Below are 25,818 nucleotides of genomic sequence, written 5' to 3'. Positions count from 1 at the left end.
AGAATCTTGAATGAAGTTGGTGGCCAACAGCACCTCTTTCCACTGCATCTGGCTCATCATTTTTGTTCTCCTCTTTCAAAGCCAGTCCTTATTGCAGTAATCTATGCCTTTTCGATTTATGGACCACAGTGTGGCTTGTTTGGGACCACACAAGACCCACTTGAAGATTACGGCAGGCACAAAACATGTTTTCCTGCCTGCGTTGGTGGTGGTAGGCAATAGGAATACGTTGTACTACAGCGGTGGCCAACCTGAGCTGGAGAAGGAGCCAGAATTTACCAATGTACGTTACCAAAGAGGCACAGTAATACGTCAGCAGCCCCACATTAGCTCTCCCGCACTCCCTGCTCTCAGTGCGTCCCAATTAGCGCCTCCCTCTCCCTTCCCGCACCTCCTGATCAGCTGTTTCATGGCATGCAGGAGACTCTGGGTGAAGAGGGGGAGGGGCGAGGGCATAACAGGCTCGGGGAGGGGGCAGGAAGGGGTGGAGTGGGGGCAGGGTCTGTGGCAGAGCCAGGGGTTGAGCAGTGAGCACCCCCCAGCACATTGGAAAGTTGGCACCTGTAGCTCCAGCCCTGGAGTCGGTGCCTAAACAAGGAGCCGCATATTAACTTCTGAAGAGCCGCATGTGGCTCTGGAGCCACAGGTTGGCCACCCCTGGGCTAGCAGTTCTTTAACAATTCACTTGTTCCCTATTTGCTTTTGGGTACTTGGTATCAGGGATACTCCTATCCCTGTGGTTTGCCACAGCATTTGAAGTCAGTTTAGCATTCAACCAAACTCCTAGCTTAATTTGGGATACTTCCATTGGAGTATTATTGACTCTAGGATTAGCTCCTTCAGCTGATCAGACAGAGCCTGGGTTTTGTTGACCTTTAGGGCAGAATACTGGGCTTTGTATATCTCTGAGAAGAGACACATTTGTATGTATGTGAATTTACAGGCCTCCTGAGACATGTGAAAGGAAGTATTGTACATTTAAAATATAATGTATAAATCTCAATGTAACTCCTAAAACGTTTGAGACCTTATCTCTGTCTTGCACTAGGAGCACAAGTGGTTTCTTGTAGTGGCTTCCAAACTTTCTGGTTTATGTGGGCAGGGAGATAGGAAAAGGGACAGAATATTGACTCAGAAGGACTTGGATGGGAAATACAGCGGCAGAGATGTGGGAGAGATAGGCAAGATGGGTTTAGGACTTTTTTTTTTTTTTGATTTGCAGAGAGAAGGATCTGGCACCTAGAGCTGGGCAGGAAACAGTTCTCCCACCTGGCAAATACTCTAGGGGTTCAAAAGTTTTGCCTGATTTTTTTTTTTGTTACCTTGAAAATCTCCAATAATTGTGAACCAAAAAACCCTGAATTTTCTTTTGTTTGGGTCAATCAAAACTTTTTTTTCCATTTCAACCTTTTCACCTTAACCTTCTAGTCTAATTAGCTTAAAATTTGAAACCAAGTAGTTTTGAACTAAAAAAAACTGGAAGTTTTCATTTTAAAAATGTATAAACAAAACACTCTTTGGCAACTTTTTGAATTTGTTTTTCAAGTCAGGAAATTCTAAAGTGACCATTTCACAAACCGTTTCAGTTTTGATAAATCAGCATTTTTTTGATTCAGAAACATTTTGTCAAAAAACTTCTGACCAGCTCTAGTGCTTGCCTGCAGGATTCAGGGCTCAGTGGGCCGTTCGGAAACATAGTTGTTTGGGAAGCAGATCTGCCCATCATCTAGCTTTTGGCTAGAGGTGTTCTGGCGTTCCAGCCCCATCTTGCAGCTTCCTGCTGACATCTTTGGCATTTGACAGGTTCCCAATAGGTAGTGGGAGCAGATTTGACTTGAGAACATCATCTTACCCTGCTAATCTCTTGCTCACTCTAATTTAGTTCCTCCCCTCTCCCTCTGTGAGGCTGTTGGAGAAAAGGAGGGAATCTCAGCCACTGTGAGCAGCAGCACCAGCTGTTGCTGAGAAGGAGAGCATGACATGTAAAGAAGAATTGATAAGGGGAAAGGAAATTAAGTGTCTGGGTGTAAGGGATTAAAAATTGATGGGTTTGGGGGAAACTGGTGGTTATTATGCAGAGTCTTGTGTAGTGGAATGCCCACAAAGGAGTTTTATGCATAAAACCACACACACACACACACACACACACACACACACACACACACACACACACACACACACACACACACACACACACACACACACACACACACACACACACACACAAAATCAGGCTGTGTTTTTTGTGTGTGTGAGGGTGAGAGAAGACCATGAAAGCAAACCTGCTGGGAAACTAATCCTTATGGCTTGGGTGATCAGCTTGCTCTCAGGAATCGGCTAGAACCACTACTGGTGGAGAGGGAGATGTGGCTGGGGCATAAAATAGCTGACTACAACAAAATCACTGCCAGCTACTTTAGTCCTTTTGCAATAAAAAATTAGTTTCAAACCTTGAGCCTCCAGCAAACCTAAAATACTAAAATGGGGAAACTGCCTTAGAATCAGCACTAGCTTTGGTATCGTCAGACGTGCTTGTGTGCATCTAAGGGAAAGTCAGGCTTGCTGCCTGACCATCCTGAGACCCGAATTCACCTCTAGTTTCATGGCTGCTGCATATGTGTATATAATGTTGTGGTGTCAAATGCTGACTGACACTACAAGAACCACCATGAAAATAACCATTCTTCCAAAAAAAGGCTGCTTGAGATGAAACTTCCACCTTCAAGATTTTTGATTTAGTGACCTACTTGATTTAGATCAGGGGTAGGCAACCTATGGCACGTGGGCCAAAGGTGGCATGTGAGCAGATTTTCAGTGGCACTCACACTGCCCAGGTCCTGGCCATCGGTCTGGGGAGCTCTGCATTTTAATTTAATTTTAAATGAAGCTTCTTAAACATTTTAAAAGCCTTATTTACTTTAATACAACAATAGTTTAGTGTTATAATGTAGACTTCAAGAAAGAGACCTTCTAAAAACGTTAAAATGTATTACTGGCATGCGAAACCTTAAATTAGAGTGAATAAATGTTCTGAAAGGTTGCCGACCCCTGGTTTATATACTTGCATAACATTGGTTGGTATTCTATAAGAGCCTAAATAGAATAGGATTTTACCTGTGGTGAGAGGACAGCTATTACTTGCTGAAGACTGACCGTGATTGATAAAGCATACAAAACAATACAATTCCTGATTACTATGCACTCGAAGCTCCGGTCCAGACATTATTTTACTGAATAGATAAAACATACATGAAACATAGGTTTGTGGTGAACATCCAAGAGGTCAATGAAATATCCTCTCCTTCCCCCTTTTTCTTCCCACCATTGTATGTATCATGAGAATTTGTTTTGGTATTAGGCTTCCTATAGCTTTATTCCTATAAATCTGAAAATTTTTGCATATTTACAGATAAGGTGAAACTTATGCTTTGTTTGATCCTAGAGTGAAATCCTTTAACTAAATAACAAGAAATCTGTTATTACAGATATTGGAAAGTTTGAAATGACCTTTATGTGCATTAATATTCAGTACTTGGTGACTTCATTGTCAACTAACCATAAAACAGAACCATTGTAAAACCAATAGTGTAGCAGTTGTTGTAGTAAGGGTAATGACCATTGGTTGTTAACATCTTTTTTTTTAATTTTTTAGAGGGCCCAAAGAAGACACCACCAGAGTTTATTTATCCAAAAAACCATTCGATTGAAGTAGAACTTGGTAAGTAATTGTCTTCTAACAAATCACTAATCATAGAATTGTAGGACTGGAAGGGACCTCGATAGGACAACTAGTCCCGGTGCTGAGGCAAGACTAAGTATTATCTAGATCATCCCCTGACAGACGTTTGTCTAACCTGTTCTTAAATATCTCCAGTGATAGAGATTCCACAACCTCTCTAGGTATCTTGTTCCAGTGCTTAACTACCTTTACAGTTAGGAAGTTTGTCCTAATGCCTATCCTAAATCTCCCTTGCAATTTAAGGAGGTTTACTACTTGTCTTGTCCATAGTGGATAAGGAGAACAATTTATCATTCTCCTGTTTTTTATAACAACTTTTTATGTACTTGAAGTTTATTATCGTGTCTCTCCTCCATCTCTTCTCCAAACTAAACAAACCTAACTTTTTCAGTCTTTCCTCAGAGGTTTTCTAGACCTTTAATCGTTTTTCTTCTCTGGACTTTCTCCAATTTGCCCACATCTTTCCCGAAGTGTAGTGCCCAGAACTGGACACAGTACTCCAGTTAAGGCTGTATCAGTGCTGAGTAGAGTAGAAGAATTTCTTCTCATGTCTTACTTACAAAACTCCTGCTAATACATCCCAGAATGATGTTTGCTTTTTTTTTTTTTTTTTGCAACAGTAGTACATTGCTGACTCTCATTTAGTTTGTGATCCTTCATAATCCCCAGATCCTTTTCTGAGTATCCTTTCTATGCAATAATTTCCCATTTTGTATTTGTGTAACTGATTTATTCCTTCCTAAGTGTAGTACTTTGCATGTCGTCACTAAATTTCATCCTATTTATTTCAGACTGTTTGTCCAGTTTGTCAAGATAATTTTGAATTCTAATCCTGTCCTCCAAAGTAGTTGTAACCCCTGCCAGATCATAATAGCAGCCTGGCAAAACCAGCCTGGAATCCTGGCTCTATTGAAGTAAATGGAAAACTCTAATTGATTTCAGTAGGGCCAGGATCTTACCGAGGAGTTGAGGTTTTTTAAAAGTCAGATGACAATTCTGCTTTGACTGCTTTCCCATATGTATTTTGCTCTTGGGGCACATTTGCACCTCATGCTCAGGATCAGTGTCTTTTGGCCAGCAATGCCCATTGGGAGGAAGTGTATGTACATTTAGGGTATGTCCACATAGCAGCTAGACACCTGCAGCTGGCCTGTGCCAGCTGGCTCGGGCTGCGGAGCTTGGACTGTGTGGCTGTTTCACCGCCTTGTAGACGCTTGTGCTGGAGCCCGGGATCTGGGATCCTGCAAGGTGGGAGGGTCCCAGAGCTCAGGCTTCATCCCAAGCCTGGAAATCTATACAGCAGTGAAACAGCCCCACAGCCCAAGCCCCGCAAGCCTGCGTTGGCTGGCACAGGCCAGTTGCGGGTTTTTCTTTCCTGGGTAGACATACTCTTAGTGTTCTTGTGTTTACTGTACTGAGGTCATAGAGGGTGGACTGGGCCCAACCTCCACTCAGTTCCTTCTCCCCATCTGTGGCTGGGAGATGGAGCTCCTCAGTGTCTACATCTTGAAGCATCTTTTTTCGTAATTGCTACAGTTAATTGTATGTAGATTAGTGTTGGTTAGGGTGGTTGCCTGCTGGCAAACTTTAGATCAGTGGCTCTCAACCTTTCCAGACTACTGTACCCCTTTCAGATGTCTGGTTTGTCTTGCGTGCTCCCAAATTCATAGAATCATAGAATATCAGGGTTGGAAGGGACCTCAGGAGGTCATCTAGTCCAACCCCCTGCTCAAAGCAGTTCCACCTCACTTAAAAACTACTTGCTTAAAAAATCAGACATAAAAATACAAAAGTGTCACAGCACACTATTAGTGATAAATTGTGTACTTTCTCATTTTTACCATATAATAAAAAAATCGGAATATAAATATTGCGCTTACATTCCAGTGCACAGCATATAGAGCAGTACAAATGAGTCATTGTCTACATGATATTTTAATTTCTACTGATCTCGCTAGTGCTTTTTGTGTAGCCTGTTGTAAAACTAGGCAAATATCTAGATGACTTGAGGTACCCCCGGAAGACCTCTGCGTAGCCCCAAAGGTACATGTATCTCTGGTTGAGAACCACCACTTTAGATATTTTTTATTGGTATTTGGAAGTTTTTCCTTCCATATTTTGTTTTTTCTCAGATTGGGATTTTATTCTTGGCCCCAGGATTTAGTGGTTCTCACCCCACAAAATCACTCAGTGTTGGAATCTATGTGAATCTGTTGCCCCTCCTGTAAGACAGCAATTGCAATTGATGACAAGCATACCAGATACCTCATCTCTTCTATATGGGAAAGCCCGTATCCCTGACACGTGCTTGGTGTGCAAGGTCTTTTCTAAAAGGACTTTAAAGGTTTGGGGAGACGTGTCTTGAAATATTTGTTGAGGCTGGCTGCATGGAGCAGTCTCAGTCTGGGCAGGGCAGACCTCCTCTCCCTTTTCCCCTCCTCCCCCCGGCATTCCAGAAGTGCTCCTGTGAGTTTGGATCCTCTAACTCCCAGGCTCCATCTTCTAAGACCATTCAGGCTTTGCATTCCGTTAGGACTTTAAGCAAAGTCATCAGACAAAAAGGAGCATCACTTCTGTGGGGAAAGTAGACCCGATCCCCCAATGGGCATCCTCAGTAAGAAGCCTTAAGTCACCTCACTTTTCCCATTCTAAAGAGACTCCATTGCCCAATCTGGGTACCACAGCATCTCTAAGGCAGCGTGGCACTATGGCTCTGGCACGATCTTGGGAATCAAAGTTAACTGCCTCCAGGACAGAGGCCACAGCATTGGGAGTTACCTCAACACTGAGTGCTTCGATGCTGTCTGTGATGGTATCCGCCTCATTGGTACTGCTCTTCTTGATGCTACTCTCTTCAGCATCAAGTGTGTCAGTACTGGGCATGTCCTTACCATCAACCCTGATGCTCTCTTCTCTTGCACTCAGTTTTGTAACACCGTCCGTGTCGATACTAAGAAAATATGTAGTACTGAGGGACCTCCAGCTTTTAGAGGAATCAAAGTCTCCTCTGCTCTCCACTGGTCATGGTACTGATGCTCAAGGCCTCATTGGCCCAGATTATCTCCCCAGTGCTGATGGCCTCTAGAATTACTGTGGAAATTTTAGCATTCTGACTCCAGGAATGCTCCCCTCTACCTTCCCCTGCTACACGCCCCCCGCAACCAAAAAAATAATCTGGAGTGCTTGTTTTCATCTTTTGACTCTCAACACGTTTCCATACTTGTTCTCCAAGGGTCCCTTCTGGTGGTATTGTGACTCTGAGAAGGAATTAAGGAGGTTTTAGTTATGTGAAGGTCTCAAATGTGTTGTGGAGTAGGCATATGTCCTGGTACCCTTCTTTGTGCTCCCCTGCCCCATTTCCATACAGTGTTCCAACATGGTTCTATTCGAACCCTTGGGGTATTCACCTCCCAAGACATCACACCTCTGTGCCACCTGCTAGAATGAGAACCTCCTCCCCTATATGTTCTCAGGAACCTAGGCTTGCAACCCATGAATTTGAGCCCCGTGAGGAGTTTTCTGAGGAGGATCACCGTCAAGCTGAGGATCAGCCAATTTCTGAGGCTATACTCTCCTGACCTTGGATGAGGTGGTAGTCCCCTCTAGACCATCTCATCTGTATGTCAACAAGAGTTTTCAAGATCTGTCCACACATATAGCTGATTCTCCCAAGAAACTTGTGGAAGAGGTACAAAATCTCCCAAATGTTTGGAGATTCTTTATGCCTGGTCAGTTGGCACTTCCCATTAATGATGCTCTCCTGGAATCTGGTAAACATATATGGCAGACACCAGAGGGATAAATTTTCACTTAAACCCCATCCCAAGTTCTTTCCGAAAGGATTTATGGGCTTTCCTTTAAACCAACTGATTAATATGCCAATGTTCATTTAGAAATGACATACTAATCCAGGGGAGGCTAGGCTGCATGCCTTAGAGGTATGCAGGACCCTTTTACTTAGAACCAAATCCTTCAGGATTTCCCCATGACTATTTATTCTTTACATTTCTGTATTTTCTGAGAGAAAAGTTCTATCAGCCCAGAGGCTTTCCAAGTGGGTTTTGTGATGCAGTAAGAACTGTTATGAATTAGCTAGTTGAGATCCCCAACTCAGATTAGAGCTTGCTCCACTTGAACAGCTTCTGCGGCTTCTGTGCTAAGCGTATCCATTTCAGCTACTTGGAGTTCAAGCCATACTTTTACCAAACAATATTTCTTGGTAGAAGCATTGAGATCTGATGCTGCTTTTGGCAGAGCTGTACTGCAGTCTTCGTTTAAGCAGACTCTGAGCACCTACCTGTTTCCATCAGGTTACTTACTGCTTGTGAGTCACCAACGGGGAATACTTATGGACAAGCACTCAAAAAAGAATTGCTTACCTTATAATTGGAGTTCTTTGAGATGCATTGTCCATATGTATTCCATGACCTGCCCTCTTTCCTGCTACTGTGTAGTTCGGTAACATCTGGATTCTGCAGTGGCAAAGGAATTGAGTGACAGTTGGCCCCACACCCCCTTTTATGCCCTCAGTAGAGGAGCACTAGGCCACTCAGAATGTATGCGCAGCCCCAATGGACATTGCTGGCCAAAAGACTCTGGTCTCAAGCAGCTAGGAGTGTGTGCACCAAAAGTGCAACACACGTGAACAACACACCTCTAAGAACCACAGTTGCTGTAATCTAAGTAACTGTCCTTTCCCAAACTATTTACATAATCATATGAGCCTGCTTGCTTATGGTACACGATTTTTAATTGTCACATTTAAATGTTTTGTAGGATCTCATGTCCTGATGGACTGTAATATATCCAGTAGCATAAGTACTTTGAATCCATACTGGCAAGTCAATGGTACGGATGTTAATATCTTTGATGATACCTACAAAGAACAATTCTATGAGTAAGTATTCTTACAAATCAAATTGCATGTGGATTGAATGCTAAAATATTTTAAAATCATTTGGTGTGAATCATCCATAAAAGTAACTGTTGGACAAAATAATGTCTAATCGTAGAACTGGAAGGGACCTCAAGAGGTCATCTAGTCCAGTCTGCTGTACTCATGGCAGGACTAAGTATTATCTTCTAGACCATCCCTGTTAAGTGTTTGTCTAACCTGCTCTTAAAAATCTCCAATGATGTAGATTCCACAACCTCCCTAGGCAATTTATTCAAGTGCTTAACTACCCTGACAATTCAGAAGTTTTTCCTAATGTCCAACCTAAGCCTCCCTTGCTGCAATTTAAGCCCATTGCTTCTTGTCCTCTCCTCAGAGGTTAATGAGAACAATTTTTCTCCTTCCTCATTGTAACAACCTTTTATATATTTGAAAACTGTTATGTCCCCTCTCAGTCTTCTCTTCTCCAGACTAAACAAACCCACTTTTTTCAGTCTTCCCTAATGAATGCCAACAGACCACTGAAAGTACTTCATGTTCAACAAATTTGCCATGCATTTAATAATTACCTGTTTTTTCTGTAAGTAATTTATTGAGGCCAGCTTATCTAGATTTTGGAAATTCATAATAGCATGATAATATTTAGCACTTTTCATCCATAGATTAAAGGCTGCTCTCAACCAGCCCCAGTGGAAAACCAGCCCCAGTTTGCCAGTATGGGAACAATTCATTATACATAAAATAGGTGTTTCCTTGAGTTCTTTTAAGATTGGCTGCTCTGCCTGCATGTATGCGGTGGCCAGGTTCACAAATTACATAACATCTGCCACTGAATCAAGTTGAAGCTTCATAAAACATTTTCTTGTTTAGAGAAGATTGACACATTCACCTTTTTTGTTTCATTTATTTATTTATTTCACTTTATTTTTGAGAATATTAAATGCCAACCCGCTCCTCAGGAAAATTCTTTAATTTTAGTTTTACTTTCTTCCTTTAGATTTATAGGGTGAATTATTTTTGTTGTATTATAGTCTCACAGGCTACAAAAATAACTAACATTCCCTGCTTACCTCTAAACCTTAGTGTCCCACATAACTGAGGCACCAGGAGTAAGTTAATTATTGTTAGTTTTGACCTAAGCAAAACTTTTCAGCTTGGGTGCCTAAAAATATAGATCCTCGGTAACCTAATTTTCAGAGGTGTTGAATACATGCAGCTGCCCTTGAAGTCAGCTGGAGCTGTTGGATACCTGGGAATCTCCAAAAAACACTTTAGGTATCTAATTTTAGGCACTACAGTGTGAAAATTTTCGCCTGATTCTTTCTCTGCTATTTCTTGTCCTAATCCTGTCTTACCTGTTTCTCTTTATTGCTTCCTCCTTACACCCTTTTGAAGGATGAGCTCCTGATAGGCACTTGGGGCTGAGCTCAAGTACAGATGTACTTTTCTGCTGCACATATAACACTGTGCCTCTGGAGGAGGTGATAACTGGGATTGAAACAGAGACCTCTGTGATCTACAAGTATAAGCTTTACCCCTTGAACTGAAGAGCCAGTTTCCATAGTTCAACAGCAGCAGCAAATTCAGAAATCTCTGTACATGGGCTAATCACTAGAGGACAGAGCCACACTGTTAGCATGGGCTATATTAGCTGATTTTTTTTTGTTTCTATAAACAGACTCTGTAGTCAGCTTTGTGTAAGCTTGAATGATTTGCCAACTGTTGCTGGTCCTGTTAATTAGTAGGAGTCTTCCCAACATGCCTCCCAGCTACCCATCAGGAGCATGACAGAATGCTTATCCACTGAGAAGCCAAAAATGCTGGATGAACCACGTAGAATGATTTATGGGGAGGGTAGAAGCTGGTATTCTTTTTCAAGTGATTGTTCACATGGATCCTACTCTTGGTGTGCAGGCACACAAAATTGGATTCATTTGGCCAAATCAAATTCAGTTGGGACTGTGCTTGTTCCCTAGGTATCCTCATGCTCCCTTACCTCACTCGTGGGAGGGGACCAACCATCCCTCGATTCCTTTTTGCCATCGATGGTAGCAAGATGGAACCCGGGCAGAGTCAGGCTGCTTCTCTGCAACTCTATTGTAGTTAGTGTTAGTGATTAGTTAATATAGTTGTTAAGCTAGTTCTTTTAATGTCCCTGTTGGCTTAATAAAATCCTTTTCTGCAGGTAGGTGCAGAACCCCGCCCTCTCCCTTTGATACCAGGACTTGAGCCACTATGGCAGAAACTAAATCTCCAGGGTTTGACATACTTCTCCTGTGATGCTTCTACGCCATTCAATGATGGGCCCTCTTAGATGCCATTTTGATTTAGGTGAAGGTCATATACCTTATTGGTGCTCCATCTGCTGCTCTATTTCCAAACAGACTCCAAAGGGTAGGTGTGACAGGATCCTCAGGGTTCAGTCTAGGACTGTGGGACCACTGTGCCCCCTTAACTCTGCAGCCTGGGCAGTCTCTGACAATTCTTTGCTAGTGACAAGCAGCAAACCCTTCCAGGCGCTGTTATCACTCAGCACAACTGCACGTGGAGCCACATACCCAGCTAGATTGCATGAATGTTCCCAGAGCCACTCATGAATCACACAGAGAAAGGCACCAGCCAATTCCGCCCCCCCCATCTTCCAGCCTTGTACCTTAGGAATATACTGTCTTGCACTTCTCAAGACCGTTTCTTGAGAAATGCAAGTTTATTAATTGGTTCACCACTTCATCAATAGAAAGTGGATATACATATACCAGCCTTTGTAAACCTGATTAGATTTATCAAGTGCTTCAGGCAAACTCACTTGTAAAGATAAACAGTAAAACAAGTTTATTGAGTACAAAAGACAGATTTTAAGTGATTAGGCAAAAAGTCAGAGTGGTTACCAAAATAAAATATAAGCATGCAGTCTACACTCTCAACCCTATTAGACTGGGCAACATCTAGATTAAGCAGTTTTTCTCATGCTACTGGATATTGCAGTTCATAGTGCACAGGTTTCACCCTTGAAACCTGGGCTAGTCTCCTCTGTAGGAGTCTTCAATCTTCTGAGTGTCCTTGTTGCTTGCAGCATAGGTGGGGAGGAGAAAAGGCCAAGCATGGGTTCTGTTTTATACCCTTAGTCCATGTGCTTGGAGAACACAAGTCCAGGCATGTCTGGTGGGCATTGCTGAGTCCCCAGGCAAGATTGAGCAATTCCCCTGGTGTGGCCTTGTGCAAGTTAGTCATTGAATTGTAACTCCCTAGCAGGACAATGGCTGTTAATGGTTTTTGACTCATACATACATGCATCCCCCCCCCCAGCACTTTGGAAAGTGGAGGGAGTGGTGCGCTCCAGTGGGATAGCGTGGGTTCATCACTCCTTTCAGTTTCCAGTGTTTGCAGCCACTGCCATGCTGTGTCTCCTCCCTCCATTTGTGCTGCCTTGTAGAGTGAGAGGCTACATTAACAACGTGTTAACCCTTGAGGGCTCAGCCGAATGCTAGTTCATCATTTAGCAGTAAGGCATTCCCTGGGAAATGTCCCACCCTCTGACTCAACCACCTCAACCAAGCTTAACAATCATCATTGCTGTGTACAGTATTAAACTGTTTGTTTAAAACTTATAGAGTGAGTGTGTGTGTATGTGTATTTATGTTCCCTGGAACTTAACCTCCCACCCCCATGTACATTAATTCTTTTGGGGAAATTGGATTCACTTAACATCATTTTGCTTAAAGTAGCATTTTTCAGGAACATAACTACAATGTTTAGCAAGGAGCTACTGTACATATTTACAAAAAGAAAAGGAGTACTTGTGGCACCTTAGAGACTAACAAATTTATTTGAGCATAAGCTTTCGTGAGCTACAGCTCACTTCATCGGATGTATGTTTAGATGCAACAGTGGGTTTCAGCAGATCATAATCTTTCCCACGATACCTCACATGGCATGCTTTATATGAAATGTCACAAATATATACCAACAATGAATATGTGGCTTCAAAGGTGTTCCCCAGGGGTATAGAGTGTCACACTAGGGTTGGCCACCTAAAGTTTTTTGTCTTCTAGAGTACTCCATAAAAGCCATCTCAGATATGGAGAAGGAGGAAGTAGTTAAGGCTCAGTCCTCCCTCCAGTCCTCCTTAGCTAGTGCACCCCATCAGCCATGATTCCAACTCCAAGCTGCAATGCTGAGATGTCCCAGTTGTCTACTTAGATCCACATGTTGATTTCCTTGAGAAAGGAACATCACTCCAGAAATGAGACATTGTTTCCCTCTCAAGACTCTTGGAACTGAGACAAAAGAGTTAATGTTAGATTTGTCTCAAGCTTGGCAGCCAGTGGCCCAAGGACTTGTCTACATGGCAAATTACTGTGTCACAAACCAAGGTGTGAACCATCAGCACATTAGCTTACAGCACACTGTGTGGACACTGCTGCAGTGCAGTGAAAGGCTTGGAGTGTGGTTTAGCATTACTAATAAACTTCACACACTTTATGCAGTAAGAACGTTCTATTTGCTGAACAGGACAAAACCATTTAGGAACACCCAGACCGTTCATGTCCTTCGTGGATATGTTTAGGAATCAGGCAGTAACCTCACAGAAGTTATCAAAATGGCTTTCTAGCTATGCAAGAGTACCTTAATGAGTTAGCCTAGCCAGCTTAAAGCCACATAGGCACAGCTGAGCTCATTCCACTAGAACTCAGGTGGTCTATTTCTGAAATTTATAGGGCAGTTACGTAGTTTGGTACACACTTTACTAAAGCTATGTCTTGTAAGAAGCTTCATTTTGGTAAGGCTGTCCTACAATCTTTTAAATAAGGCTCCTAGCACCCACCATGTGGACACAAACTTGGAATGAATGGTTATTTTCTTACAGTACTGTGGTTCGAGATGTTTTGTCCACAAGAATCCCATGACCTGCCCTCCTTCCCTATTATGGAATCCTACTCCCCTGGGATTCTGTATTGGTGAAGGCACTGAGGCCCTGCTCCGCACTTTACGCTCTTGGGTGAGGGAGTTAAGAGGATGCTTAGGGGACCGGCATGGCCCCATTGGACACTGCTGGTCAAAAGAACCTGATCTTTCATGTATGGGGTACATGAACACCAAGTGTGGAATCCATATGGACAGAACATCTCGAAGACCCCTGGCTACTGTAAAGTATGTAACTGTTCTTATGGGATGCCAATACAACTAAATCAGTTTGCAACCTGTCCTCATCTATCTTTTAAATTATAAAGCCATAATGTCAGCTAAATCAGTTTTAACCAAAGCTCAGTCGGTATGGAAAGGAGCTATTTTTTAAAGTGGCCAGCAACAGTATCAGAACTGAAAATATGGAGGCACAGTACCTGACAGCAATTCCCACAGAAGTTTAAATGTTCTAATGTGGGCAGTAATTCAACCTGTATAATATCATTGTTCCATCTGTGTAGTTTCAAACCCTTGGCTCTGGTACATTATTTTGCTGACACTAGGCTTTGTACTATAAAGTCCTGACTCCTAATATCAATGTTTGCTCACAAATGACCTGAATTCTACTTGCTTAATACACTCTTGAGGGTAAAAGTGAACTTTCTTGTATTTGCAGTTAAGTCTGCCTAGTCCATATTGAAATTCTAATATATAATTTCTCTATCCATGGGTGGGGTTTTTTTTTGTGATGATAGAAAACCTTCCCAGGGAGGTGGTTTTATAATTGGAGCAAGATTCAACATTTCAGAAGTGAAAAGTAAGGATTATTCTCACAAGTTTTTCTGTCATGTTTTGCATCCCTATGGCGAAGCTGTAGCATACGTTATACTAAAACACCCAGGTAAGATATAAAATAATTTTATAACTACAATTCTAACCTGATCATGTAATGAGAAATTAATGAAAAGGGAACAGTTCAATAAAGATTCAGCTAGTATCAACCATAATTGGCTATAACTGTGTAAAGCAGCTCTGTATTAAACAGAAATGACTGGGATGTTACAATTGTATACTAATGTTAAAGTATTCTACATTCTTTCTATTACCACATTTAAATAAACTATCAGTTTTAATAAACTTTGGATTCTGTATTTCAATTCAACAGCCTTTCAGAAAATATCAATGAAATATTTTTCAGTAAAAAAATAAGTGGAAACAAATTTATAATTAGCTTATTCCAGACATGGTAGATTACTACTACTACTGTTTTGTTGAGGTGTGGAGGAGGACAAGAGAATATATATGGCAGTGGCTGCTGCTGCTTCTTTGATTCCCTCTATCCTCATCACTCCATAACAGATAGGCAGGAATTCCATGCACACACCACTCCCCCGTTGTACACTCTGTTTTTTGTCCCAGAGTGTAGATTTTGCTTTGTTTAATGTGGAATGTGTGAAACATTTAAAAAGTCCCTATTGCCAAATTCATTGTGACTCAGCACATAATCAGCAGTTTACTGTACCCCACTGTACCCCTTTCAGAAGTCTGATTTGTCTTGTGTACCCAAGTCTCTTAAAAACTACTTGCTTACAAAATCAGACATAAAAACACACAAGTGTCACAGCACACTATTATTGAAAAATTGCTTATACTTTCTCATTTTTACCGTATAATTATAAAATAAATCATGATTAACAGGTTGAGGCACACTGATGTAGTATACAGAGCAGTATAAACAAGTCATTGAATGAAATTTAATTTGTACTGACTTCACTCGTGTTTTTCATGTAGCCTGTTGTGAAAGTAGACAATATCTAGATGAGTTGACATACCCCCTGGGAGATCTCTGTGTACCCCTGGTTGAGAACCACTGGCTTAGTGTGCCATAAAGGAGAGTGGAAGAGGGAGCTAGAGTTCATAAAGGCATAGCAGAGTGGGGAGGCTTATAAGACTTAAAAATACTACTTTAAAGCAAAGCCCAAAGCTGTTTTTGAGTACAAAAAGCAAACTTGCATTCCACAATGGATGCAACTTCATTCATGAGAATGGACCCTACAGAGATATTGCATCTCTTTGGGACTTTTTCTGACTGTGGATCTTAATCCTCCATTAATGCAACTACAGAGCACAGATTGCACTAAAGTGAGACAATACAATACTCCTGTAATGTAGTTCGTACTACAAAATTACTACTTTTGGCTGGTCTCATTCTGTTAATATCCCAAATTATCAAAGTTTGGGTGCCTAAAGTTGTGCTCTTAAAACCATATTTAGTCACTTAAATAAACATTGGCTATTTTCTGCAGTGCTGAGTGCTAACAACTCCCACTCAGGTAATTGGGAATTTTCCGTTGTTGCTGCTTACACAGCATTAGCACTTAGAAACCTCTACCATATTGGTCACCCACTGTGCTAGACACAGGACAGTCATTTAATAAATGATCGTTCCTGTTCCAGTTCCAGAGAGCATATGATGTAACAAGAGAACACATTTATGTGTTCACTTTTCTTTGTCGTCTTGTGGGATTGTCTTACTACTTACTTTTTTTTCTACAACCACGTGCCAATTTTTTAACAAAGGCTTGCTTACATAAAGATTTAGTTCACTGCAAGTTAGGCTGTGAATCTACCTCTCTTAGCCTGCCATGGATTAACTGTCGGTGTGCACCCTCCTGATGCACATTCACAGTTTGTTAGAGGAATATTGAACTAGTTCTGTTTCAAAGAGAACTACACAGTGTGGGGTAGATTCACACCCCAGCTTGCTGCAAATTGAATATTTGTGTAGACAAGTCCTAACTCAAACTTGTCTGAGAATTCTGAGTCAGTTGTCTTGTCAGCATAAACATCAGCATTTCTTTTCTGGTTGGAAAATACAATTTCTTTGCATTTGTATGGTAACATTTTTGACTGAAAGATGTCCTCTGTTGAGACAAGACGGCGTGCATTCTGGGTTAACTAGCAGGATGGCCAATAACAGTTTTATGTTGAAACCATACAGGAAGAATCTTTAGTCTTTTCTTGTTTGCTGGTTGCATGGTTTGAATCCTTACACAAGTAGCTGGTTTTAAGAGACCAAATTGTTGGATTGTAGAAAATGTTTTGAATGTTTCATTTGACACATGCTGCAGTTCCAATGTATCTTTTTTCCCCCCTTTGCTAATGCAGCTCCAAACATTCAGGGTTACTTGATTGGAGGACTTGTTTCACTGGTATTTGTATTAGTTGTTGCTGTGTTTGTCTACAAGCTACTCAAGATTGACATTGTGCTTTGGTATCGGAACTCCTGCCATCCTTTTCTGAGTAAAGAAGGTATGTGTTTTCTTAAGAAAAAAGATTACAGTATTTAAAATCTAATTGGGAATGCGTTCAAGAAATGATCCTGGAGTGAGAGTGATCCCATTTGGAGTTTCTCTCAAAGTGGGTGCATTTACATTTTTGAGATGTATGATGAAAACTATTTGCAGATTTTCTGACTTAGATTATTTAAAATGCTTCAGATTTCTAAAATGGCAGTGATTGGCTTGTATATTTGATAGCAGTGTGCTGACTTGTTGATGTACTGTATTGCTGTTTGCCTTAAAATGGCTGGCTGAAGTATTCTCCACTTGTAATATGTTCTCAAGCTACCTTCCCTTTAATTACTGTTTGGAAGAGTACTAATAAATCATATGAAAGTGCATTTTTGTAAAAGAGTGCAGAGAAAAATCCTAAGCATCTACATGTTTTTTAAAGACAATTTCTCTCAGACCCATATTTTGGACTGATATTCGGCTTTCTCTGTGTTCCTGGAATTTGCATTAGCAATGGGAATGCCATACACAAGAGAGCAGAATACTGGAATTTAGATCAATCGTGAGGATCTAAGAGAGGAAATGTACCATGAGAGAAGTAAAATGTATTTAATAACTGCACTGAGGTAATTACTTCAGTTGTACAAAGTTTATTAAATCGGGCCTTACTGGAAATTTTGTTCCAGATACATCAGAACACTCCTGATCGTTCTGAATAGTGTTTGTTTTGTTTGTTTTAACTTCAGGTCATAAGCAGTAAACACCAGTTATGAGTAACTTGGAACTTAAATAACATGCTGTACTTGAACCAGATAGTTTGGTGATAATGCTTTTTTTATTTAGTGTAGAGCAAGACTGTTCAAAGGTAATCAATTTTACACCTTTGCATATTAAAGTTTAATGGTCTACGTGTACAAACTATTACCTACATAAGTATAATTACTCACACTACAGTAACTTTAATTAAAGGATTTGTGCCCATGGCAGTGTTGTGTGGGGAAAACTATAGTTTACTTTCTTATTAAATACACTTTTTGGTCTTAATCATTTTGCTTACCTTGTTTAGTTTCAGATGGGAAGATCTATGATGCATATGTGCTGTATCCAAAAAACAGAGTAAGCTGCCTCTCCTCACCAGATATCTTTGTGCTAAAGATATTACCTGAGGTTTTAGAGAGACAGTGTGGATACAATCTCTTTATACTTGGAAGGGATGATTTACCAGGACAAGGTAAGATTTTTTTTTAAAAAATTGGAATTTCTATGTTTTCTCTCACCAGTCTCAAAGGTGAGCTGCAAGTAACCTCGAAATGGAGATAAGCAAACTTGTGTGCCCCAGGCAGCCTGATTAGCGTAGGCAGTCTCTTATCCCTTTTCCTCCCTCCTCTGTAATCCCATGGGTAATGTGGAAGTACTGTGCTTGGTGCTTCCATAAAGCCCTGACTGCTTTTCCTCTGATCAGCTCCTATTTCTTCCTTTAATATGTAGCTAGCCTAAGCAGCTGGTACTGGTGTGCTGATTGGAGGGAGAGGACTGGCAACAGCCTTCATTATCCACAGGGTCAGGGACAATGGCAGAGCAGCACTTGCAAAGGAAGGGAAGTGCTACTGGCATGTCATTTCACCTCCGGCAAATGTACCTCTTTACTTTTCCACTCTGACCGAAGCCCATGAAGAGCAAATAAAATGTGAATGACTCATCTGGCAATGAGAGGGGAGAGGGCACTTAAGTGTGGCAAAATGATTCAACTTAACATAAAAATTATTACAAAGCAACTCTTTTGTGTCCGGTAACAGAAAAGATCAGTAAGAGATGAGAAAATGCATGACTCTAATCCAAATATGAGCAAAACAATGTGTTCTCCAAGTGCTTTTAAAAAGGGAATGTTTCTTTTGCCATATTTTGCTGAAATTAAGATTCTAACATTTGGCACTGAAATTGAGGAAAGATAGTTCACTGATTGCTTTCCTGAGGAGAAGGAGGGGATAACACTGAGTTATTCATGTACCGTCTTGTATACACTTTCAGCTGTACTTATGCACTATAAAATAATTAAAACCAAGCTTAAAAGTTGGTCTGTTTTTTCCAAATTGTTTAACCAAATAAGTTTCTATTGGAAGTTTGTCAAAGTAAGCAATATGTGCTTAGTTCTGGAAAAGCAAGCTTTTCCATATGAACACTGACAGACCCTGGTCATTGGTGGGTAGGATCGAACCTGGGATCTCTGGAGCTTAGTGCGTGAGCCTCTAATGCATGAGCTAAAAGCCATATGCCTCTTAGCTAAGGCTGTAGAGCAGACTCATTAATCTCTTTCTCTTTCTCTCGGTGGTGTTGATGCCACAAGAGGGGACAGAACACCACACCCAGGTGGTGTGTGGGTTTCACATGCTTTTGTCTTAAGATATAATTTTAGCAGAAGGCATTCGTATTTCTGAATAAATCCTTAGTAATGCAGATAACTTATTTTTATTAAAACGAATATTTACACTGCTTGCCCTACACTAGGTGTCTGTGGCTGATGCCTTATCTACACTACAAAATTGACGTATATTAGGTTGCCGTAATAATTACAGTGGTGTTTCGTGTCCACGCTACGCTCTTCCAGCTGGTGTTGTGCATCCTCATCAGGAGTGCTTGCACTGACTTAAGTAGGGCAGTGTGGGGGATGTCAGGCCCCAACTGTGAGCCCCGCGTGGGGTTGACCGCCAACAGTCGATGTAAGTAACACAGTGTCTACACAAAAACACCGAGTCCGGTGGCACCTTAAAGACTAACAGATTTATTTGGGCATAAACTTTCATGGGTAAAAAACCACTTAAAGCTTATCCCCAAATAAATCTGTTCGTCTTTAAGGTGCCACCGGACTCCTTGATGTTTTTGTGGATGCAGACTAACATGGCTACCCCCTGATATTCAGTGTCTACACAGACATTGTGTCACTCTAACTACATCAACCTAAGTGCTATGCCTCTCACGAAGGTGGAGTTATTACGTCAGTATAGCGTGCGACTTACATCAGTGGGAGCAACGTTGTAGTGTAGACCCTTACAAAGTCAGGTCGACATAAGCTGCCATACATTAACCTAACTCTGTAGTGTAGGACAGGCCTCAGATTGGCTGGTATGCTTTTGCTGTCATTTTCTAGAACTTTCTAGTCATGTTAGCAGGCCTTCTCATGGGTGGGGGTCCTCTTGTTTGAAATTTACTTCCTTGAGCCGTCTGCAGGGCACGATTTAAGGCGGAGTATTTTTGCTTTAGTTTTCGTAGGAATTTGAGTTTTTTCACACTGATACTTATTCCTTATGATCTAGTTGCAACATACTTAGTGTACCAGGGCCAGCTGCCACCCAACCACCCTCTCGTGGCCAATGGGTGCCTCTGCAGTGGCCTGCCCCGGTTTTCCTCTTCTTCAGGACTCTTTCAACAAACTCCATGCCGTCTCGTTCAATCACAGCCCTTCTTGGGTCTGGGCCTTTTTATTAAATTATCAGAGTTCTAGAACAATCATAATAACACGGCGCCCCTGCCCCCAGCTTAAGCTGGGCACAGCCTGTCTTCCCTTAGGAACTGTGCCTTCCTCAGGGACCACTGCAGGAGACCTCCCCCCCCCCACACACAGCTTTACTCTGCAGGAGCCGCTTCCCTGCAGCTTTCCTGATGCCTTTTACCCTGGGATCATTTGATTCAATTCAGGTGTGGCTTGTCCTGTAATCAGGGCTGGCTTAGCCCCAGGCTCTAAAGCACAGGGGCAAGCAATCCTTTTACATGTATTAATATACTAATGACATTTGGTAGCTTTATCTAAAGATATGTATGGAATCAATATATTTTTTTTTAAACAATGCCAACTTTTTACAGTTACAGGTTTAATATCAATGAATAATATGGAGTAAGGAGACAAGTAAGACATCTTCGTTTCTGAAAACTAAACAGCCACAATATGAAAGTAACAAACATTGTATAAGCTTTTACAGGAGTAAAAAAACCTTTCTTTTCTTTGTTTACAGCTGTGGTCAATGTCGCTGATGAAAAAATTAACCAAAGTAGAAGAGTGATAATTGTGTTAGTACCAGAATCATCCTGTTATAGTGTGTTAGACGATACTTCTGAACAGCAACTGGCCGTGTACAACGCTCTTATCCGTGATGGAATTAAAGTTATTCTAATTGAACTGGATAAAATAAAGGATTACACAAACATGCCAGAATCCATCAAATATATTAAGCAAAAGCATGGGGCCATCAGATGGAAAGGGGACTTCACAGAGAGATCTCATTCGGCAAGTACAAAATTCTGGAAAAATGTACGATACCAAATGCCACCCAGACAAACTCTGTCTCCCTCAGAACTACAGTTACTACCACTGGCCTTTAATTCTCCACATACAATAACATTACAAAGATGACACCCAAGTTCAATTTTAACAGCTGTGAGCAGCTCACTTCAATTGCTTTTTAAATGGTTGGTTGTAGGGTACCCATATGTGTTATACACTGGCCATCTCATTTGGAGGTTTACAGGATTAAAGCCTCTACAACATCATTGACAGATTTGAAAAGCTGATTCAGGGTTCCATTCCCCTGAGCAGATCAAAAGAACACTCTGAAGCATTGTTTCAATATTGCAGTGGCCTGTAGCAAGAACTGCAGGACTTCTTGAAGAAATACATTTTTTGTAAGGAAAACGAAAAGCATTTTTTGCACTTTTAAAGACATGTTTTTTTCCAAATAGCAAAAGGATGAAAATGAAGGAAATAGTGTGGTTATATCCTTACTTTTATATGATGGGTTTAGGTCTGGAAACCTGTAGTTTTGAATGAAACAAAACTCTAGTTCATTCATGTGTTGCAATCTATTAATTGTGGACTTATTCAATCTACTAAAAGATGAATCCTTGTATTACATCATGTGGTATCGTCCAAGGGGAGAGGTGAGAGGGAGACATAAGACAAGAAGGGGACCTTGTACTAGCCTGTCAAAGAATGGAACCTTTTTTCAGCGTTACTTTCTAGAGCAACTCTTGCAGTAGCTGATTCTGTGAGGCTAGAAACATTTTTATTATAAACCAATGTTTTCAATCTTAAAAAAACCCTTTTGGGGCTGAAGCTTAGTGTTTGATCTTTGCCTTTTTTAATGTTTAAGGAAAATCTGTTCAGATGATTGAGTTAACTGATAAGTGTATTTGTACATTATCCCACTCCGAACAAAAATCAGTTTTTTTGCACAGGGTCAACTCAATTGGCTAAATATTAGTGTCATTTGTAGCTGGCCCACAGTGAGTAACAGTTGCTGTGTATAACAGTTTGGAAAATAAATAGCTAATGAAGTTATTTTTAAAAGTATGTACTGTGCATGCCTGAACTTGGCTGTTTTTAATTCATCATGTACACAACGTAATTGCTGAACTATTGTGCTACGTTTGAGTTTTGGTATGTAGATAGTAGTGTAGTTTGAAATCTGTGGAGCTGTACAAATGTCCTAGTACACATTCCAAAGTGGACCAGCTAGGATTTCCTCTCTTCTTTGTTTTTGAGGGGAACCTTCCTGCCCTCCAGAAACCTGTTAACAAAGCATTAAGGTTGTAATTTTAAAGAATAAGGAGATACAGAAGTTTCCCATTGCAATATTAAAATGCCCACATTTTACATATTGTATATTTAGATATACATTTTAAGTCATTAGATTTAATGTTGTGTGCAATTTTGGAGTCTTGTTGCTTGACTACTAAAAATGGACTGTGTACACAGTGTCAGACAGGTGTTTTGAAAACCCCTGATTTCTGAATTTTCTTGAATTGATGCTCAAATATTTCCATGAAAATCTATAAATTACTCAGGCTTGAGTTAAATATTTTCATATACTGATTACAGTATGATCATTCTGACATTCCTTGCTTCAAAACTGTCCATTAATTATATTTTGTTGAGGATCAGGATACCAATTCTGTAGAAGATGCCCAGCTTTATTGTTGACGTACTTTAGAAAAAATGGATAATCTTGCACCTCTTGAAGGGTTAATTTCTGTACAAATATTAACCCTTCATTTTGACTAATATGATGATGATGAATTAAGTAATTGCAAGAGGTGATATGGGTAACACTTGTTTTTCTGGGTTCTATTTCCAGTTCTGTCACTGGCATAGTGTGTGAACATGGGCAAGTCACTTCGCCTCTCTGTACCTCAGTTTTCCAAAGAGTCAAATGGCAATAATACTTGCTTCTTTTATAAAGTGCTTGGAGATCTACTGATGAAAAGTGCGGGATAAGCTAGGTAGATTAAATTTGAATGTGTATGGTATCATAAAAGATACATCAGAAACTCCAGTGGTATATTTTGTCCCTATTAAAGTTATATTGAATTTATTTTGCTTTGTACTGTCCACTAGATTTTAACATATAACTTCCAGTTTTGAAAAGCTTTCAAAATTTGGTAAAAATACATGACAACGCAGAAGATTGAACTTGTTGGCAGAAGTCAAGGGTAGCATTTGCTTCTCCCAATAGTGAACTGAATCGATGGTGTATAAATATAATCATGTAGATGACATAGGAACCTTCATGATTGCATTTCCTATTTTTGTGTTTAAACTGACAACCTAAGCAATACATTTATTTGGTCTTGCACTTAGTTTTTATTGCTATGCAGTGTCTTGCGTGTCTTCACACAATCATTCTTTCTGTCTGTACTACATTCCTTCAACTCCTGGCTTACTGTGTCTTTGGTCTCCTCCCACTCAAATTCCAGTGATTTTCAGCACCACATGCTATTCTTGGAACAGTGTCCTTGTTAGCCTGTCAGACTGCCTCATTTTCCAATCCCTTCTGTAAGGCAGCTACTACAATGATATCTGGGTAGGAACTTTCATTCAATCGCTCTGGGAAGGGGTGTGTGTGTCTAGCTTTGCAATCTGAAAAGCAAGCAGAAGTCCAGTCTGACTCCTAAACCCTCTCTGTTTCTTTGAAGGCTACTAGCTTTATTTTGTCCCAGTGTCTTTTCTGTAGCATCTTTTGTTTCCTTCATGATTCACAGAGATTTACAAGGCCTTTCCCCATGTCTGTGGCTGGCTATCCTACCAAAGTAAACATCACTGCCCTGGGTACCATCCTACAGTAGAATTGTCCACTTACCACAGACTGGTCTGACTACTTTTTACTGTGTCCTCTGAAGGACTTGTGATAAAACCAGTAGGAAACATGTCCAATGTAAAACTCACCTAAGGCTACGTCTAACCTGCACTTTCGTTGGTAAAACTTTCGTTGGTCAGGGTGTGAAAAAACCACACTCCTGACCGACAACAGTTTTACTGACAAAAAGCGCTCTCTGGTTGGGGTGGTTTTATTTTGTTAGTAGGAGAGGGGCACTGTGCCATTGTAAGGTGTGCAGTGTAGACATAGCTTTATTTCCTGACTAAGGATCACAGACTTTTTTTCTGCAGGCCTGTGTCAAAATCCAAGACCACCTTTTTGGCTCAGACAGAGAGAAGAGAGATTCACTCTGCTTTCTCTCTGGCTGGCTCTGCTTGCTTCCTCTTCCAGTTCTAAGTATGTACAGGCAGTCCTCGGACTTATGACACAATTGGTTCCTGAAAATGGCATCATAAGTCAAAACATAACTCGGAACCACAATCCACTCCATTGCGGGACCAAGCGTCACAGTCGAAAGAAACATTGTAAGTCGAATGTTAAAGGGTGTCAATTCAGAAACGTAAGTGCTGTTCATCGTAAGTAGAACGCCATAAAGTCAAGGACTGCCTGTATTCTGAGCCCAGGTAGAAACACTCCCTCTGAGTGGCAGGGCAGGTAGCGCCTTTGTACTTCCTTTGACATTAACTAACACCTTCCGAACAAAACAACAAACAAAACCTTCATACTTTAAAATTAAGGTCATACTCAAATATTGTGGGGATGAGTTATAAATGTTTAAATAAATGTGGGTAACTATCTCTTATTCTAGTTACTTTCCTGTTCATTCACTGTTGGACAAAAGACAAGCTTAAGACAGTAAGAACCCTGAGCCAGGGACACTTTTGGGTGTAAAATGCTACGCTTATGTTAAAAGAAAAGGAGGATTTGTGGCACCTTAGAGACTAACCAATTTATTTGAGCATAAGCTTTCGTGAGCTACAGCTCACTTCATCGGATGCATAAAGTGGAAAATGCAGTGAGGATGTTTTATACACGCAGACCATGAAAAAATGGGTGTTTATCACTTCAAAGGGTTTTCTCTCCCTCCACCCCACTCTCCTGCTGGTAATAGCTTATCTAAAGTGATCACTCTCCTTACCAATGTGTATGATAATCAAAGTGGGCCATTTCCAGCACAAATCTAGGGTTTAACAAGAACATCTGAGGAACCGGGGGGGGGGGGGGGGGGGTTTTAGGAAAAAACAAGGGGAAATAGGTTACCTTGCATAATGACTTAACCACTCCCAGTCTCTATTCAAGCCTAAGTTAATTGTATCCAATTTGCAAATGAATTCCAATTCAGCAGTCTCTCATTGGAGTCTGGTTTTGAAGTTTTTCTGTTGTAATATCGCAACTTTCATGTCTGTAATCCCGTTACCAGAGAGATTGAAGTGTTCTCCGACTGGTTTATAACTGTTATAATTCTTGACATCTGATTTGTGTCCATTTCTTCTTTTACATAGAGACTGTCCAGTTTGACCAATGTACATGACAGAGGGGCATTGAAACCTACACTTATGTTGCTATAGTCCCTTTGATTTTCAACATGGTACCTCTTTGGGGACAATCTGGTGTGGGATAATGGAATTTTGGATAACTAATATTCTTCTAATCAAGGCTAAACTGCATTAATATTGGAAAATTTGTTGTCTAGACATGAGGAATATCAGCCGAACTGTAAGATGGACTAAATCAGTGATAAAAGTTGGTGGTTAAAACTGGTATGTAGAGTAGATGGGTTTTATTATTATTTGATAACTTTAACATGGTCAGTGCAGCAGGGAGTTGGCTATAAAGCCTCCA

The 25,818-nt window shown here is 40.8% G+C and overlaps 1 protein-coding gene across 8 annotated transcripts in view; it reads left to right on the top strand.

Annotated features, from left to right (window-relative positions):
• Window positions 1-23,193, top strand: part of LOC140914253 (interleukin-1 receptor type 1-like) — a 78,986-nt gene extending 55,793 nt beyond the window's left edge. For all 8 annotated transcript variants that reach the window (XM_073351669.1, XM_073351650.1, XM_073351716.1 and 5 more), the window contains 6 exons: window positions 3,653-3,718; window positions 8,516-8,636; window positions 14,294-14,439; window positions 16,707-16,850; window positions 17,898-18,062; window positions 20,839-23,193. In XM_073351669.1, the coding sequence (XP_073207770.1) occupies window positions 3,653-3,718; window positions 8,516-8,636; window positions 14,294-14,439; window positions 16,707-16,850; window positions 17,898-18,062; window positions 20,839-21,236 (1,040 nt within the window). In that variant the 3' untranslated portion in view covers window positions 21,237-23,193. The remainder of the gene's footprint in view (window positions 1-3,652; window positions 3,719-8,515; window positions 8,637-14,293; window positions 14,440-16,706; window positions 16,851-17,897; window positions 18,063-20,838) is intronic.
• Window positions 23,194-25,818: the final 2,625 nt, after the last annotated feature.

The sequence above is a fragment of the Lepidochelys kempii genome, chromosome 1 (assembly GCF_965140265.1).
Source record: "Lepidochelys kempii isolate rLepKem1 chromosome 1, rLepKem1.hap2, whole genome shotgun sequence".
NCBI lineage: Eukaryota > Metazoa > Chordata > Testudines > Cheloniidae > Lepidochelys > Lepidochelys kempii.
Note: the sequence above shows the minus strand (reverse complement) of the source record. Positions and strands in the feature narration are given on the sequence as shown.